Genomic DNA, 17,983 nt, shown 5'->3' with positions numbered 1-17,983 from the left:
ATGGGCCAACAGGGTTCAGTGTCCTTGTCTAATCGGAACCATAAGAGCCAGCACTCAACAGTCTCAGGAGCACTTTGCAGCCCTCCAATGGAAGCCCTTAGCACAATTCGAGACCCCGTTGGTCAGGCAACTCTTCTGGTTTACTAGGTGGTGGGACGCGGCCTCTCGTTGGGCGTGCTTGGCTTTGAATCTCTCCTACCCTGCTCCTCCTCTCTCCTGGGCCATCCCTTTAGCGGATGCCAGCGAGTCTCCTGCCATCCCGCCTCTACCCAAAAGGGAGGGCGTTGTCTGCATTCTACTCCTGCTTGTTGGTGCAAAACCAGGCGCTCATGACAAACGGTTCTCATGGGAGCCTGTTTCAATAGCCTTCTAAGAGCAGACAGGGGACCCGCCTGAAGCTCATGAAAAGGTCCTTTGTTTGTGGAGACTTTGTGTCGGAATGTCTGAGGAGGCAGCGTGCCTGGGCTGGAGGGGAAGGGACAGGCTGAAGCACTGCCCCTGGGTGCTGCCCAGAATACCCCCAGTATCTAGGGGTGTCGCCTTGATAGCTCGCCCCACAAACACACTTCCCCAAGTGGCAGAAGACCCAGCTTGCCCAGAGAAGACAGCCCCTTCCTTTTGCCTGAAAAGTGTCTCTCAAAACCTGGATCATCCTCCATATCTGGGTGGCAAGAGTCCCCTAAGCTCTTGAAGGCTGACTCTTGACTTCGTGCCTCAGTTTCACCTGAATGACCCACCTGTCTTTCCCAATACAGTACAGGGATCTGGGCAGAGAGCACAGTGAGAAACATGTCAGTTCGAAGCGCAGAGTCCGAGGTTCCCAACCTGGTTCCAGGGTTCAGCGGCCTCTTTGCTCTGTGCCTTTGTTTCCACAGCTGTAAAATGGGGATGGTGCCCACCTTGGGTTCCTTATGAAGTGGAAACTTGGAAAACGTGTTTCACAATGCTTCGGCCTCCAAAAAAGCCATGCCCTGCTTGCTGTTTTCCAACCCTACCCACGGACTGTGGCGCCATGCCGTTTCTTGTCTGGCATTCTCTTGAAAGGGAAAAGGTGTTTTCATTCTGCCAAGGTTCCTTCTTTGCTCTCTCTTACCTAATCTGCATTGAGCCCCAGAACCTTCTGTTTCTCAGGCAAGGAGGCAGGGGCCAAGCTAGGAGGAGCCAAAGGGCCAGGCGGTTAGAGAGGAGAGACCGGAGACCACATGTTGGGCCTCCTGCTGGGATCATTTTCTCGGTAAATGCTGGTGGTGAGTCAGCCCGCAGAGCAGTGAGAGCTGAGCCACGAGCCACCACGGACGCAAACTGCGGTCTGTCTCCAGGGCTACGTCGGGGAGGGCTTTGCTCACATTTCCCAGGCACTTACCTCCACTAGCTCTTGCCTCTTGGACGGCTGAGTGCCTCCCAGGCAGAAAAGCTCAGAAGTTACTTTATCCAGGACTCAGACTCCGATCCTACTTCAGATCTCTGCTTCCAGGAGGGAAAACAGGGAATACCTTTCCGGTACTTACCTATCCATTCATACATCCATCCTTCCATCCACCCATTCATTCATCCATCCACCTACTTATCTACCCATCCATCCACCCACTCACTCACCCATTCATTTATCCATCCACTCTTCACCCATCCATCTACCCATTCACCCTGCTATCTACACACCCATCCACCCTGCCCCCTATTGGCCTATATATCCACCCATCTACCCACCCCTCCATTTACTCATCCACCCATTTATCTACCCATCCATTTATTTTTTTTCAGCATTCCTTGCACACCAATCTTTCATTCTATGCATCAGAGACCAACCTTGGCTTCTCCTAGGTGCTCAGAAGGAGTGAAAGTGTATCACTCCGCCCCTTTCCCCCAGAGATAGGGGTCACTCCTTTTGTCTCAGATGTCCCTAAGATGCACCGAAGAGGATTCAACGGGTTGTAAGTAATCCTGGGGATGGAGAAATAGTATAGGGGGTAGGGCCATCTTGAACTTGGCTACCCCAGTTCAATCCCCAACACTGCATGGTTCCTGAGCACCACTAGGAACAATCCCTGAGCATAGAGTCAGAACTAAGCCCTGAGCATCATCGAATGTACTCCCACTCAACGGGAGCCATGACCTGTCACCAGTACCACCAGTGCCGTAACTGTCCTTTACAGGAGCTACCATCCACGAGCAGGGACTCCTGTTGTAGCAGGTGGTGGAGCCAGGACACAGTCCCAGACCTCCTACTTCCTGTTTTGGCCCCAGCACTGCTGCCCTCTGTCTCTATAAGTGTGTTGCACTCTATTGAGCCCAAGTGCTTCGGAATGTTTCTGGGGAGGGGCTGGGGACTGGGCAGAAGCCTGCCCATGGACTTGACACTATTGGTGGCCTCTTACTGTCTGATCGGACCTGTGTACCTGTCGTTCATTCCGGGATGCTGCTGTGCCAAGCTCCGCTTTGGGTAGAGGCGGGCATGACTCACTGTCACTCCATCCCTGTGTCTGCATAGTGACACAGACAGCCTATGAGTCTGAGTGTTTCACTTTGTGTAACTGAGAAATGTAGTGTCCTGATTGCTATTCACCAGGTGGTGGCCATGCCACCAATCTCAGGAGTTGAGTGGTTCAGTGGTGGCCATGCCACCAATCTCAGGAATTGTAGTAATTTCCCTAACTGCTCCTCTCCTTCCGGTCTAGGCCCTCTGCCTGTCTGGTGGAGGGACCTCGTTGCCTCTGATGAACCCCTCTAGCCCCACCCACCTTCAGTGTGGGGACACTGAGACCAACTCCAGGTTGCTGAGCAGCCCTGATCTCTGCCGCATGCAGAGCACAAGCCAACAGGCCAACCACAAGCTCTTAACTTTTTTTTTACAGCTGGCTGGGCCTCCTCTCGCCTTTGTGTCTCTTACTGTTCCTCTTTGTGAAGATGAAAGGATTTTTAGATCTTTACAGGCCCAGAGCCTGAGGGCTCGCTCACATATGGTGTGTGTGTGTGTGTGTGTGTGTGTGTGTGTGTGTGTGTGTTTGAGAGAGAGAGAGAGAGGAGAGGAAAAAGAGAATGTGTGTGTCTGTGCTTGATGATGTAAGAGAGTGAGAGTGAGTATGTGGCTGTGTGAGTGTGTGAGAGTGTGTGTATGTCTATCTGGTGTAGGAGAGAGTGTGTGAGTGTTTGAGAGTATATGTGTGTGAGTGTGTGAATATGTGTATGTGAACATGTGTGTGAATGTGTGTGGGTGTATGTGTGAATATGTTTGAGTATGCATGTATGTGAGTGTGTGAATGTGTGCATGAGTGTGTGTGAGAGAGAGTATATGTGAATGTGTGTGAATGTGTCAATGTGCATATGAATGTACGTGTGAACGTGTGTGAGTGTATGTGTGAATGTGTGTGTTAATGTGTGTTGGTGTATGTGTGAGTGTATGTGGATATATGTGTGAATGTGTATGAGTGTGTGTGGGTGTATGTGTTTATGTGTGTGTGAGTGTGGGGGGTATATGTGTGGATGTGTGTGAGTGTATGTGTGTATGTGTGTGAGTGTGTGTGAGTGTGTGGAGGATGTATGTGTGAATGTGTGTATGAGTGTATTTGTGAATGTGTGAGTGTGGGTGTATGTATGTGTGAGTGTGTGGGGTGTGTGTGAATGTGTATGAGTGAATGTGTGTATGAGTGTGTGTGAATGTGTGAGTGTGAGTGGGTGAGAGACAGTACGTGCAGAATTCCCAAGGTCCCTTCTTTTCCACCCCCACTCACCTCCCCGGCACTGTGTTGTGCCCGTAGCCCCAGCCAGCTGCAGGGACCCAGGGTGGGAGATCAACAGAGCTCCTCAGTGTGGGGGCAGTGGGTGCGGGGGGCCATGCTGGGGCTGGGACAGCAGCTGGCCTGCATGTCACCAAGGCAGACTGCGGGCGCCCGCATCCCCGGCGCCACAGAGGCCGGGTTGAGCGCCCCTGCCACCATCCACGCTCCACGGAGCGCACGCAAGCTGCGCCCTGGGAGATTCCATCCACCCCTTCCCCTCCTGGAGCCCCTTTGTTGTGATTTATGCGGACTCCACTTCCTCTGCCAGGTCCTGCCCAGTGAGCTGGGGGCTGCTGTGTGCAGCCCTTCCTACCCCCACAGAGACCCCTTGCCCCCTTGTGATCTGAGGGATGAGAATAATAGGGTAGAGAAAGGTGCTCTGAGGGGGATTGTGTTTCCCCTGCAGGCAGAAGGGCCCTCAGGCTGCTGGGGGGAAACCTGAGAAGTCTCCAGCTGAGGCTGCAACCCAGGGGGTTTTCTCTTGTTCACAGGGCCTGTGGCTTGGAGGTCTGGCCTGGTACCCAGCCCTGCGTCCCCCAAGGCGCATCCCTCTGAGGAATGGGGGCTGGTGGAGGGGGTTGGGAGGTTTTTGTAAAAGTTCTTTTCCGTGGGGTGCCCGTTTTGACCACACGGGTGGGTGTCCCTCAGCAGGGAGCAGGCAGCGCTGGACTTGGAGTTCCGGGAAATGGGAGGATGCACAGGAACCCCCACCCACCCGCCCACCCCGGCCAGCAGAGTAATGAGCTGGAGAACGTGGCTTCACCAGGAGGCTGGGGGGACCCAGGCTGGCCCTGCCTGTGCGCTGGGCAGAGAGGCACGAAGTCCCTGCCCTGGGTGGTCCCCGTCGCCTGCCCGTTCCTGGGCTGGGGTGGGCGAGGGAGGGCCATGGAAGTGGGGTCGGAGACGGGTGCAGTGAGCTCCCCTGGGCAGGAGCGAAGTGGGGAGGAGCAGGGTGGAGGGGTGTGGTGGCAGAGGAGCTCTGCATTGTCTGAAGTGGGCAGGAAGGGAACCCAGGGCTCCCTCGAGGCCGGGTGGGGCAGACTGTGCCCATGGAGATAGGAGCTCTCTGACGTGGGCAGGGAGGCCCCATGCCGGCCTCTCCTCCCTGTGTCTCTGCCCAGCCCTGTGCCCTGGAAGGACGCTGGCTCTTCCGAGCCACCTGAATGATTCCGGATGAGATTTTCTAGAGCCCAGACTGAGTGACTAGCAGAAATGCAGCTTCTGAGGGAAGTTCACAACGGGCCGTACATGACAGGACCAGTGGGATTCCCGGGGCCCTGGGGTTGCAGAAGGGGCTGTGGAGCCCTGGTTGGGGGGGGGCAGCTAGGGGCGGCCCTGGCCCTGTCTCTTTCATCAGCAGGCATCTCCAGGCTGGTCCCCTTAGCCCCTCCCTTCCACAGTCCACCCCCGCTGCCCGGAGGTCCCCAGACTGTGCTTTTCCATGACGTCCTGCGGGTCAGGGCCTCTGTCATTGGGAAGCAGGCGCGGGCCAGGCGGAAGGACGCCTTGTCCTTCCTGGGAGATTGATGGCTTCCCTGCTCACCCCCGAGGACCAGGCCCAGCTGTGGTGACCGGTGACTGACCGAGAACAGGAAGGTGATGGGCTCCCCTCAGAGGCTGCTGTTGCTCTGCCGGGCAGGCTGCATGAGCCCACTGCAGAGAGCAGCTGGCATCCTGATGGCCTGCTGGAAGCCCCTCGCCCTCCAGAGTGGACCTTGAGGACACTCAGTGCCCTGCGGGTGGGAGGGTCTGTAGCAGGTCACCTTTGTTCTGGGCTCTCTCCTCTGCCCTCTCCCCACTGCTCCCAAACCCTGACCCCATCTGAGCGCCGGCCCTGCTCACAGTCTGGGGTCCCCTGGGACGAGGGGATGCTCCGGCTCTCCAATCCCATCTTCCTGGCCCCTCTCTTTGCTTGCAAAAGAAATTCCCCTTTGTGGCAGCCCTCCTGCCGTGCCCTGCACACCCTCAGCCCCTTTAAGTGCCGGGTGGGGGGAGGGCATGGAGGGGGGCGGGTAATTGTAACTGTTCCACAATGATCCTGTAGGACTGTTGCCTTGCACACCGCTGACCCACGTTCGATAACCTGGCATCCCATGTGGTCCCCCAAGCATGGCCAGGAGTGATTTTTGAGTGCAGATCCAGGCGTAAGCTGACTGAGCATCACCAGGTGTGACCCCAAAACAAATAAATAAAAGGTGTTGGATTGGGCATCGGGAGTGTTGCCACAAGTCGACCTGAGACGGGGTACAGGCATTGCTGAGAGGGAAGGGTGGGAAGGCCTTAGGGAGCAAGCGGTAGGGATGGCAGGAAGAGAGGAGGGGTGTGTGTGGGGGGTGTGGGGGGAGTTATAACAAGCAGGTACCCAGGTTCTGAAGTGGCCCACTGACATTTTATTTGACTCTCGTGTTTTGAAACAGCAGTTGGTATTATAACACTGGAGGTGGGAAGGGAGTGATTAAAAAAAAAAAATTTCTGACCTCTCTTGGGACAAAAGAAAATGGTGCACAGGTGGTGGTAAGCCCCTCTGGGGGACAGCCTGTGTGAACCCATCCCCACCATTCATGAATCTCCCCAGGCCCAGCAGCAAGCTCAGGGGGCCACTCCCTCCCCCCAGATGGCCAGCCCCCACCTTAGGAACGTGACATGACGCAAGATGGGATAAGGTGGTGGGGGCGCCCAGAGGCCAGCCAATGGCCCAGTCCCCTGGGAGCGGAAGAGGGAGGGGAGGCGTGGAGGAGGGGACACCTGGGGCCCAGAACCTGCCCTTCCCACCCACTTCCTCAATTTCTCCTTCCTTCCTCTTTCCTCACTTCCTCTCTTGCCGCTCTGCCCTCTCCCGGGGGCCTGCCAGGCCCCTGCTCCCATCAGTTCCCCCAGCCTCTTCCCCCCTCCCCCATATGGGGTGCAGGTGAAGAGAGCCCCCGAGGGAGGTGTCGCCTGGCAGCTCCATATCCAGTCCTGGGGGCGGGGAGTGCCCACCTGCTCTGTGGGGGGTGCAGTCACATCACGGTGGCCACCGGGAGGCTGGTCCAGGTCGAGCAGGGGTCGAGGCCGGCTGGAGCAGGGCCTAGGCCCAGGGAGGTGACTCAGGCGGGGCTGTCACAGCTGTGACTCTTAACGACTTCCGGTGACTGCTCACTGCCTGGACTCCAGACGAGTCTGGGGCGCTCCATATTCCACCCACCCTTCCAGCAGTCCTGCATGGGAACCGACCGAGGTGGTTTGTGGGAGGCCTCGGCCAGGGGAGGTAGCCTGCTCAGTTTCCAATCAGCCCCTGGGAGGGTGAAGAAGAGCAGGGATGACCCAGGGCATGGAGCCCCCATGTCCCGGGCGCCTCTCTGAGCACCGGATGCTGCAGCTGCCCCACTGGTGCACTGGAAATGGCAGGATGGTACATGTGAAGGGTGACACCATTGTGACACCTTCCACTGTTGCCAATGGAGCCTGGTCCTCTCCATCCATCTCGGCCTGGGATCCTGATGAGGGTCCGCAGCTGCTGTCCCCCCAACCTTCCTAGTCAATGGTGTCTCTGCTGTGGGCCTCAGTTTTCTCACCTGCCAAATGGTTGGAGGGTAGGACAAATCTGAATTTGTGGCTTTATTTCTCCCAAATGACTGTGTATGGCTCATTGGCAGGCACAAAGGAGGCATTCGGCCCAAACCTTTGAACTGTTTGGATCTCCATTGGTCACTTCTTCAGAGGGCCCAGAAGCTAAGCCATGGGGAAGGGACCCGTGGAAGCCAGGGGCCAGAACTAGGTAGGGGCTCCCTGCCATCACCGGCTCCTTTATCTTGTTCCACCCTGAGTGTATCAGCCACTCCCTTTGGCTCTGAAGGTGACACCGGGGCTGGGGCTGCATTTGCTGCTGTAATTAGCAGAGCTAATTGCCTCTGACAGGCTGGGCGTGGGCTAAACTCCAGGCGGGCGAACTCCTGGTTGGCGGCAGAAAACCCACCCTCCTCCCTGCCAAGTGCTGCCTGCACTGAGACAGACAAGCTCACCATCTCAGACCCAAGTGGACATTAGAACCCTCTGGAAGTTTTGCAGAAACACAGGGCCTGCCCCCCCCCCCCCCCGGAATCTCTGGTCAGCTGGGTGGTGGGGACTGCATGTGAGCTGGGCGTTTGGGTGCCCCCAGGATCTTTGGGGACATGGTGACCACGAGCCTCTAAGAGGGGGTCTCCCATGCCCCTCAGACTCAGTCAGCCAACCCTGGGCAGGGACGGGAGAAGATGAGCAGAAAGCGTGTTGAGGGTCTTGAGCTGCGTCCAGCCCCCACTGTGTCTGCCCCAGCACCTCGGTCACCCTGCAAGTCTCTGTGGAAGGACAGTGTGCAGGGGGAGGCTGGCCGAGCGGGCCTGAGTCGCTGCTTGTGTGTCCGGCGCTGTGGCTTAGGAGCAGCCTGCCCTGCTCGAGGCCAGAGAGGTGTGGAGCCGGCGGGCAGCTCCGAAGGTTCAGGACACAGTGACCCGAGCCGAGGGGAGGAAGGAGAAACCTTCACAGGGAGTCTGCGCCTACTCTCAGGGCACACAGGGCCGCCTTGTGCCCCCAGTTCCTGCTGCCCGGTGAGCCTGGCCTTCTGCCAGGCTAAATTTAGCCACAACCTGCGTGGCCACCACACGAGGTGGGTGGGTGGAGGAGAGGAACTCAGCAGGTTTCCTGCCGACTTCCTGGCATGCAGACAGACGAAAGCCCTTCGTGTGACCCAGCTCCGTTTCCTTTGGGTGTGTGTTTTGGGGAGAGGGCTCCAGGTGCCTGATGATTCCACACTCAGGCATGGTGATGTGGTTCTAGAGGGCCCCTGAGAGATCAGGGGTCGAACTCAGGGCCTCCTGGCTGCCAGACAGGTGCTCCAGCCCATTGAGCCATCTCCCCAGCCCACTCAAAGCCGGAGCCACCCGCTAGAGAGCTCAGACCACATGCAGGCGGGCAGTCACCTGGGAAAGCGTCAGGCAGGGCTGCAGTCGAGGCCCTGGGCTTCCCCCTGGGGAGGGGTGCATGCGAGAGGTACATGTGAGGGGTGCATGAGAGTGAGTGTCTGATCGCTGTCACCCTCCCTTCATCCTTATATCTGTACCTGGGGCGGGGAGCGTGGCCTGTGATTGGAGAAAAAGCAGAGACTTTGAACTGGGTCCCACTGAATGGGAGTCGAGCCCCCAAGCCCTTGGGTTAGCCCAGTCTGTGCCGAGGGTGACGGCAGCACAGTGACAGTTTGGAGCTCAGCTGAGGGAGGTGCAGCATGACTCCAGGGAGCCCTGGCACCCCAGGGCTGTGCCAGGTGTGGTCAGTGATGGCAACCGTCGGAACTCAGGAGCGTTTTGTGCTTACCCGGCACTTTGCAGCCTGCGCTTTCTCCTACTGCCCAGGGCCCTGGGCGGGCTGCCATGCTGGGCAGGGGAGGAAACAGGTCCTTGGAGATACAGGAAGGACCTGGTACCACGGGGTACCAGGTGCTGGACGTTGCTAGCCCCGCCGTCTCCCCGGGAAAGCCCTGGAACTCTCAAGAGGCCACGGGCTGCCTTTGCCCTCAGCAAGACACCGATTCCAGGCACACACCAGCCGGTCACTGTCTGCTTCCTCGAGTTCCTCCCCTGTTCATGTGTAACACCCTGTGGGTACTGCTGGGATGCCCACCTCTCGCCAGCACCTTGGAGGGGCATCTGCCCCCTACCACCACCACCACCGTTTAGACACAGGAGCAGGCTCTGCAGACTTCGGCAGAAACCTCGCTCAGGGAACATGCAGTTCGCCAAGGATGTTTGAGGTATCACCAGCTTCTGGCTTGACCAACGTAGACACAGCTCTGCCCATTTTGCAAATAGAGACACTGAGGTTCAGAGAGACTGTGGTAGCTCCATGGTCGTATCTCTGTAGAAGCACACGCTGGTCCATCAGCTCCACATCCTTAGAGGCGACCGCTCCAAGGTTGGGAGACTGGGACTGTCCCTGTGCTGGACAGGGCAGCCTTCTGGCCCTGGCCCCTCCGCAGACCCGAGGTTGCTGGGGAGGGGGAAGAGGACTTCCAGGCTTTACAGCTTAGGGGCTGACATCACCCCCACCAGGGCAAATCCTATCCCGGTTGGCCTAGAAACCCACCTCTGGGCTGGGAGTTGCCAAGGATTATTACTGACTTGTCGGGGCCTGCCCGAAGGTGGCTGCCTGCCGAACAAGAGCCCGAAAGACTTCAGAAGCCCAAATACTCTTCAAACCGGGTGCTCCAGCCGAGTTAATACAGCGCCTTTATCTTTAACGCCCAGCCAGCCAGAGTCACCTGGGCCATCGGGGCCAAATTTTCTATGGATGTTTTTCTAATGTAGAAACCAGGGCTCACCTGTTTCTGCCATTAGCCACTAGCTGCTCCCAGACATTTGCCTCCCCCGCTGACTCCAGCCAAGCCCAACTTCCTCCACTTTCTCCTGTCCTCCGTTTCCCCCTCGGGTGAAAGTGCTCAGAGCTCACCTCGCTGGCCTGAACATTCCGCCCCAGCACACCCAATCCTGCTGCTGGCTCCCTGAGGACAGCGCCCTTCAGGTGAAGGGAACTTCCTGCTGGTTGGCTGGCTGTCCCCGCAGAGGAGCCCTTGCCCGGTGACAGACAGTTCTTGGCCTTGGCGCTGCTGTAAGAACCAGAACAGGTGGTTTTCAGGATGCAAATCCAGGTCAGCACTTCGGGTGCAGACCCACCCCAGAAGCTCCCATGGGGGCGTGGCCCGCCCTGCAAGTCTTGTTTGTCCGGCTGAGTGTCCTGCTGGCCGGAAGGAGACAGACAGGGGCCCAATGAGTGATCATTCCCAAGGCTCCTGGCAGGGCACGGGGTGGAGGAAGGTCACATTGCCTCTCTCTCCAGAGCCTCCCTGATTCCCATCTGGGGGTCACTGCAGTACAGATTGGGGGTGATGAGTAAGGGCTAAGCCAAGACACTGCATTTCCTTGGGAGAGTCTGTACAGTTTGAAGAGCAAGAGTTGTATGTTAGACTCGCCTTTTAAATTTTTTTTTTTTGCATTTGAAGTCACATCCAGTGATGCTTAGGGGTTACTTCTGGCTCTGCACCCAGGAATTACTCCTGGTGGTGTTTAGGGGACCATAGGGGATGCCGGGAATTGAACCCTGGTCAGCCCCATGCAAGGCAAACGCCCTCCCCACTGTACTATTGCTCCAGCCCCAACCTTTTCCTTGAAGTCACTGATGGCCTGAACATTCATTCATCATGGAGGAACCCCACATCACCTTTTCCAGCAAAGAGGTTGGCTTTGGAGTCCAGAGGCTTGGCCGGGAGAGGGCCTAGCAGGCCGGAGTCCTCGCTTTGCTTGCGGGATCTGTTCTCTCACACCGCATGGATACGATCCCCCCAGCACTGAGCTGGGAGTGCCCCAAGCACTTACAGATGTGACCTCTAAAATCCAAAAACAAATAAATGAATGAAGGAATAAAGAAAATTCAGATGCCTGGAGAGGTAAAGCACTCACAGTCAAGCTGATTGTCCACAGGAGTGTCTGGGGCCCAGGAAAGAGGAGATGGAAAGAGATCGGAGTTAAGGTTTAGGGTGGGGTTTTCTAGATCAGGAGAGGTTTACAGGAGCGCAAAACTTCACAAAGGGGTGTGCTACATGATTTCTTACTTGGCACACAGTGTCGTGCTGTGACATTTCTCTGTGTGGGTAGGAAGTAGGAGCTCAGGACTCAGAGAGATGAGCTAACAGGCCCATGGTCACACAGCTGCTCTAGACAGATGTGGCTTTGGAGCTCAGCCCTCATATCCTTAACCATTAGCTTTTGCTGCATTGAGGAAAGATACATTCACCAGAAAACATCTGTGCCTGCTGGGGCTGGGGGTTAACAGGGTGATAGGTATGTGGGGAGATGGGAAGGGGACCAAGGGATGTCTTATTCAGAACTGTTCTGACTTCAGAGATTTAAAAAAAAGGGTGAGAGAGAGAGAGAGAGAGAGAGATTACAATGGTTAGGATGTTTGCCTTGCACGTGGCCAACCTGGGTTCGATCCTGAGCACTACTAGAAGTGATTCCTGAGCACAGAGCTGGGAGTAACCCCTGAACACCAGCGGGTATAGCCCAAAAAAACAAAAAGAAAAGAAAAACAGTTCAAATTGACCTCATTTGTATGACTGAATCAGAGGTAACGGCTTCAAGCATGACTGGATCCAGAGGACCTGCTTTCTTCCATGGTGGCCGCTCCCACCACCCCCCCTCGCCCCCAGACTCCACCCTGCAGTCTTTGAGGTAGCAAGACAGCCACCTGTGCAGGTGTAATCCTGTTCCCAAGGCGACCTAATGTCCCAGTGTGTATCACATCCTTATTGGCCAGATTAATCCCTCCTCTCTTTCTCTCTGATTGGCCCTACTGGAGTTATGGGCTCATCTGTGAGCCAGTCACTATGCAGAACATCGCCTTGGCTGATTGTCTTGGGCGAGGACTTTAGGCACAATCCTGGAGCTGGGGTGTGATCCTCACCGAGACCACCAGGACAGAGAGTCAAGAAGGGTGTGAGCCTGGGGAAAGTGAGGTGCTACTTTGGGAAGGAAGGATTCTGACAGACGGAATCCAGGGTCTGCCACATGGTTATGTGGCCAGGATCGTGGCACTTGGTCTTGCAAGGCCAGACTGAAGCCTGGGATGAGATTTGCAGGGTGTGTGTGTGTGTGTGTGTGTGTGTGTGTGTGTGTGTGTGTGTGTGTTGTGGGAAGAGGGAAACTACCAGACATTTACCTATATGGCAGCACTGAGGTGTGGGGGCGGGATGAGGGTCCAGGGAAAGGGTGATGCAGAAGGAAATTTGGTGACCACCTCCCCCCTCTCTCTCCAGCCCCAGGAACACTCCAACCATGGCCCTGGGACTGTTCCGGGTGTGTCTGGTGGTGGTGACAGCCGTCATCAACCACCCTCTGCTGTTCCCGCGGGAGAACACCACGGTGCCAGAGAACGAGGAGGAGATCATCCGCAAGATGCAGGCGCACCAGGAGAGGCTGCAGCTGGAGCGGCTGCGCCTGGAGGAGGAGGTGGCGCAGCTGGCGGCGGAGGAGGCCCCCGAGCAGCGGGGCGCGGAGGAGAGCCAGCAGCAGCAACACGACACCCGCACGGCCTGGGACCTCTGGAGCACCCTGTGCATGATCCTCTTCCTGATGATCGAGGTGTGGCGGCAGGACCACCACCAGGACGAGCCGTCCCCGGAGTGCCTGGCTGCGGACGAAGACGAGCTGCCCGGCCAGGAGGGGGCGCCCCTGCCCGGCCTCACGCTGCCCAGCAAAAGCACCCTGGGCCACTTCTACGAGCGCTGCATCCGGGGCGCCACGGCCGACGCCGCCCGTACCCGGGAGTTCGTGGAAGGCTTCGTGGACGACTTGCTGGAAGCGCTGAGGAGCCTGTGCAACCGGGACGCGGACATGGAGGTGGAGGACTTCATCGGCGTGGACAGCATGTATGAGAACTGGCAGGTGGACAAGCCGCTGCTGTGCCAGCTCCTCGTGCCCTTCACGCCCCCGGAGCCTTACCACTTCCACCCCGAGCTCTGGTGCTCCCGCCGCTCGCAGCCCCTGGACCGCCAGGGCTACGGCCGCATCCAGGTGGCGCGGGCCGACGAGGATGCGCTGGGCTGTGTGTGCGGCAAGACCAAGCTGGGCGAGGACATGCTGTGTCTCCTGCACAGCAAGCCCCGCGGGGAGGCGGCGGGCGAGCTGCTGTGCGCCCCGGACTCGCCCTACCTGGACGCGCTGCTGGTCATGAAGTGGTTCCAGACGGCCCTCACCAGGGCCTGGCACCGCATCGCCCACAAATACGACTTCGACCTGGCCTTTGGCCAGCTGGACACCCCCGGCTCCCTGAAGATCAAGTTCCGCTCCGGCAAGTGCATGCCCTTTAACCTGATCCCCGCCGTCCAGTGCGAGGACTCAGACCTGTACTTTGTCTCCCACCTGGCCAGGGAGCCGCCGTTGGCGTCCGGCACTGACTGGCTCCTGTCCTTCGCCGTGTACGAGCGCCGGTTCCTCCGGATGACGTCCAAGGCGCTGCCCGAGGGGGCCTGCCACCTCAGCTGCCTGCAGATCGCCTCCTTCCTTCTGTCCAAGCAGAGCCGCCTGACGGGCCCCAGCGCGCTGGGCAGCTTCCACCTGAAGACGGCCCTGCTGCACCTGCTGCTGGCTCGCAGGCCGGCCGACTGGAAGGCAGCGCAACTGGACGTACGTCTGCACGAGCTGCTCCGCTTCCTGGAAAAAAGCCTGCTGGAGAAGAAGCTCCATCACTTCTTCATGGGCAACCGCAAGGTGCCGGCCTCCCTGGGGCTGCCCGAGGCCGTGCGCCAGGCCGAGCCCCTCAACCTCTTCCGGCCCTTCGTGCTGCAGCGCAGCCTCTACCGGAAAACCCTGGACTCCTTCTACGAGATGCTCAAGAATGCCCCGGCTCTCATCAGCGAGTACTCCCTCCACGGCTCTGCAGACCCTGCCGGCCCGCCCCACAAAGCCGGCGTCTTGTGAGCATCCAGTACTCAGGCCAGCACACCTCACCCGGGCCCATGCCCGGAGGACCCTGCAGCGGGCTATGAGCACCACCCAGGGAGCCAGGCCCGGGAGCAGGGAGAGGCGGAATTCCAAGATGGGAGCGGTTCACTTTCCTGCCGTTGGGCCCCGCTGGTGAGGGTGTAGGTCCTTGGTGGCTTCTTCCCATGGAAGGCCAAGATGAGGTTGGAGGGTGCCATGGACACTGAGTTCCAGACCGCCCGAGCACTGGGGAGTGAGTGCTGCTACCCAGGGCAGCCTTCAACTCAACATCAGCAAGGCTGGCGGGAAAGGTCACAGGCACCATGTCCCTCTCTCGGTGACCTCTGCCCTGGGCGTGAATCCCCAAAGCACTGAAAGGGACAGATAGATGTGGGACATGGCCCGTCCCCCAACGCCTGCATGCCAGGGGCCCCACTGTGGAGGAAACGCCACAGTGGAGGCTCGAGGCCCGGGGTGGGGGTGGAGGTAGTGGCCGCCACACACTGAGGGTGCCCATGGCAGGGAGGCGTCAGAGTGGCCACAGTTTTCCTCACTGTTCGCTCAGGGTACGCCCCTTCTCTTGGCCCTTCCCATGCACTGACCAAGTCCAAGCTGGGTACCAGCCCAGGGGCCCCTGCCCTGCTTCCGTCCTGCCACAACTGGTCTCGCTGACCAGAGGAGGGCAGGTGCACACCTGGGAAACAGATCCAGGGGGGTCTGAGACAAAGGACAGAGCCTGGCACCCCGGGGTCCGGGGTAGGCTCTCAGTCTGGCTTCTAAACCCCAATTTTGAGTTGTCGAGTGAAAAGCAGCCCTAGTTCTCTCTCCCTCTGGGGATCCCCCACCCCAGAGCGGGGCTGCCTGAAAAATAGCAGCTGCAGGGAGTCTTGGGCACAGCACAGAGCCCCCATTTCAGCCGGCCACACAGGTGACCCAGAGCCCAAGAGCCTGACGAAGCAGGCATAGCCCCCGGCCCTCCAAGGGGACACCTCGCCTCCGTCTCCAGGCTCGATGGTTGGCCGGGAAGCTGCTCATCCAGTGACATCCTCGTCGGCCCTTGTAGGACTCCTCTAGGCCTTGCCTCGGGACCCCCTTGAAGAGGGCAACAGTTGCCAGGACCCCCTTGCAGAGAGCAACAGTTGCGGCTGGCTGTAACGACCCAGCAGATACTTCCACAGGGCATCAGGCTTCCTGGACACCCAAGGAGGAGCGTGTGTCTCCCCCAGGAGCGCCCTCTCCTGACGGGAGAATCCTGAGAGCACAGAAGGGTTTCCTCACAGAGTTCCCAGCACATCTCTGGGCTGTGAAGAGCCTGGGGCTCCAGGAAGACTTCCTGTATAAGCTCCTTGAGGGAGCAGCCAGGAGTCTGCTCAGAGCGCCCACAGAAGCTGCCTGTCCTGGCAGGAACACCGGGAGCCCCCTCCCCCTTTCTGTATTCCCCTTGAGTAGGGAGTGAATTTCCTTATTTATTGTTACCTGTATCTTCCTGGCCTGTCTTCACCCCCTTCTCACTGTGCTCTGAGGAGCCCCCAGCAGCTGAAAAGAACCAGCCCTCAGAAGGCCAGACCAAGCCTGAACCTCCCAGCGCCTCCAGGAGTTCAGGGGAAATGTGCCTGCTGGACTCTTATTTTCCCAGAGACACCAACTCAGCTGAGATGGGACTTATCCCTGAACCCAGGGTCCTGCTGGGCCCCTGGGGCTTCATGCTGCCTTATTTATATGAAAGGAGGGAGTAAAGTCTTGAGAGAAGCTGGTTGTGGCAGTGGTTTTTGCTTCAGGAAATCTGGGAGGTTCCCAGGGCTGGGTGAGAGAGAGAGGAGAGAGAGAAAGACTCTGTGTGTGTGTGTGTGTGTGTGTGTGTGTGTGTGTGTGTGTGTGTGTGTGTGTGGTGGGTGGGGGTGGTCCCTATTGACAGACGGAAGCTTTCACTCCCTTTTTGTTCTGCTGCTTTCAGGAAACGTAAAAATAGCAAATTAGAGCATTTCTTGCCCATCCTTGAGGCAGCCTGCAAAGTTCCAGAAAGGGGCCATTGGAAACCAGCCGGAGGGTGGATTCTAGCAAACGGGAAGGCCTTATCTTCTGAGTTGGATGCATCAAGAAATGCTGGAGCATTGGGTTTTGCAGGAAAGAGAAAGTGCTCTTCTCCTTCAGAGCCCCAGGCCTTGCCACTAAAGTTAGCTCTGCCTTCCTTCTAGAAATTTCTCTCCTAAGGATACCTGACTTTTCCTAAGCATACTTGATTTTTCCAAGTATCTGTTTCCTTGTTCCACAGGCCCAGTGGGGAGGACTACCTCCTGGCCAAGCAGAGTTAAGTTGGGGAGTATCTGGCATCTTCAAAAGCCCCAGCACTTCACTTTGCTGAACTCAGAACCAGTGTATTGGTTCCTAATCAAGAGCCTGTGAACCACTGGAATCACCTGTAGACCTTGGGCAAATGCCCAGATCTACCTTCCCCCCCCCCCCCTCTACCCATTAGCTGTGCTAGATTTTTTCAGAACCATCAGGAATGCAGTAGAGCTGGATTTTCAGTCACTCAGTATTAACCATAAGCAACAGGTTAAAATACACAAATAGTTCAAATGTGCCTGTAATTGGTTAGGGTATTTTAGTTTTCCTTTAAGAAAAGACGAGATCTAGGGGTGTTAGGTATGTGGCTTGTGGGGGGGCGCTTCCGCCCTGCAGGATGAGACTGGGGATCCAGCCCCAATCCCACACGCCTCCCCTGTCAGCCTGACCCTGCCTCCAACCTAACACATCCAGGTAAAGCTCAAGCTTCCCCGAGTGACAAGTGACTGTTGACACCTCTCTCTGAGCAGGGTTTTTCCTTTCCTTTCTCTGCAGAGCTCTTGGGTCATTGAGTCTGTTCTGCCCAGGCTTCCCATGCTGGTGGCCATACTCTCTTAAGACGCCAAGAGCTCTGAGAGTTAAAGTTCACTTCTGCTTTGCTCTTCCCCTCCCCTCTCTTTCCTCTCCTCTCCTCTCCCCTCCCCTCTCCATCCTCCCTCCCCTCCTCTCCCCTGCAGTCTCTTCTCTCCCCTCCTCTCCCATTTTCTCCCCTTCCTTTCTTTTTTCTTTCCTTTCCTTTCTCTTGTTTCCTTCCTTCCCTCCCTCTCCCCTTTTTCTTTTTCTTTCTTCTTCCTTTCTTTCTCTTTTTTTCTTTCTCTTTCTTCTTTCTCTGTCTCCTCTTTCTTTCTTTCTCTTTCTTTCTTTCTTTCTTTCTTTCTGTCTTTCTTTCTTTCTCTCTTTCTTACCCACCACACCTGATATGCTCAGGAACTTCTCCTGGCTCTGTGTGGGTTTGGGGGTGGTGAGGGGAGGGTGGCACTCCTGCTAGTGTGCTCAGGGGGCAATACACGGTGCTGTGGATTGAACTGTGGTCTGCCGCATACAAGGCAGTGCCTTAACCCCTTATCTGTCCAGACAGATAAACGCCCTTTCTAGCAGGTCTATAACTACTCACTCAGTGTCTTCCTGGGGCCTCCCACACACCCCCTTCTGTTCACCTATGCAAAGTGCAACAGGAAAGATAGAAGTGTGCCTCAGGGGTTTAACCAGTTTGTCAGGACCTTTTCTCCAAGTGTAGTTGGCACTGTCCATCCAGGCATCACCTGAGCACTGGTTTCCAGCCTGGCCACGAGACTTCAACAATTTTCAGGAGTGGATACTGGAATCTGCATTTGCCAAGTTCCCAGCAGGTGCTGAAAGTCCACCGATAATTGG

The 17,983-nt window shown here is 57.2% G+C and overlaps 1 protein-coding gene across 1 annotated transcript; it reads left to right on the top strand.

Annotated features, from left to right (window-relative positions):
- The first annotated feature begins 12,608 nt into the window (after positions 1-12,608).
- Positions 12,609-16,016, top strand: ITPRIP (inositol 1,4,5-trisphosphate receptor interacting protein). The gene has a single exon (XM_056120687.1). The coding sequence runs from the start codon at positions 12,617-12,619 to the stop codon at positions 14,258-14,260; it is 1,644 nt and encodes a 547-aa protein (XP_055976662.1). The 5' UTR covers positions 12,609-12,616; the 3' UTR covers positions 14,261-16,016.
- The last annotated feature ends 1,967 nt before the right edge of the window (positions 16,017-17,983 follow it).

Source organism: Sorex fumeus, unplaced genomic scaffold (genome assembly GCF_029834395.1).
Source record: "Sorex fumeus unplaced genomic scaffold, SorFum_2.1 ptg000043l, whole genome shotgun sequence".
NCBI lineage: Eukaryota > Metazoa > Chordata > Mammalia > Eulipotyphla > Soricidae > Sorex > Sorex fumeus.
The sequence above is the reverse complement of the archived record's forward strand: the minus strand, read 5'-3'. Positions and strand labels throughout refer to the sequence as shown.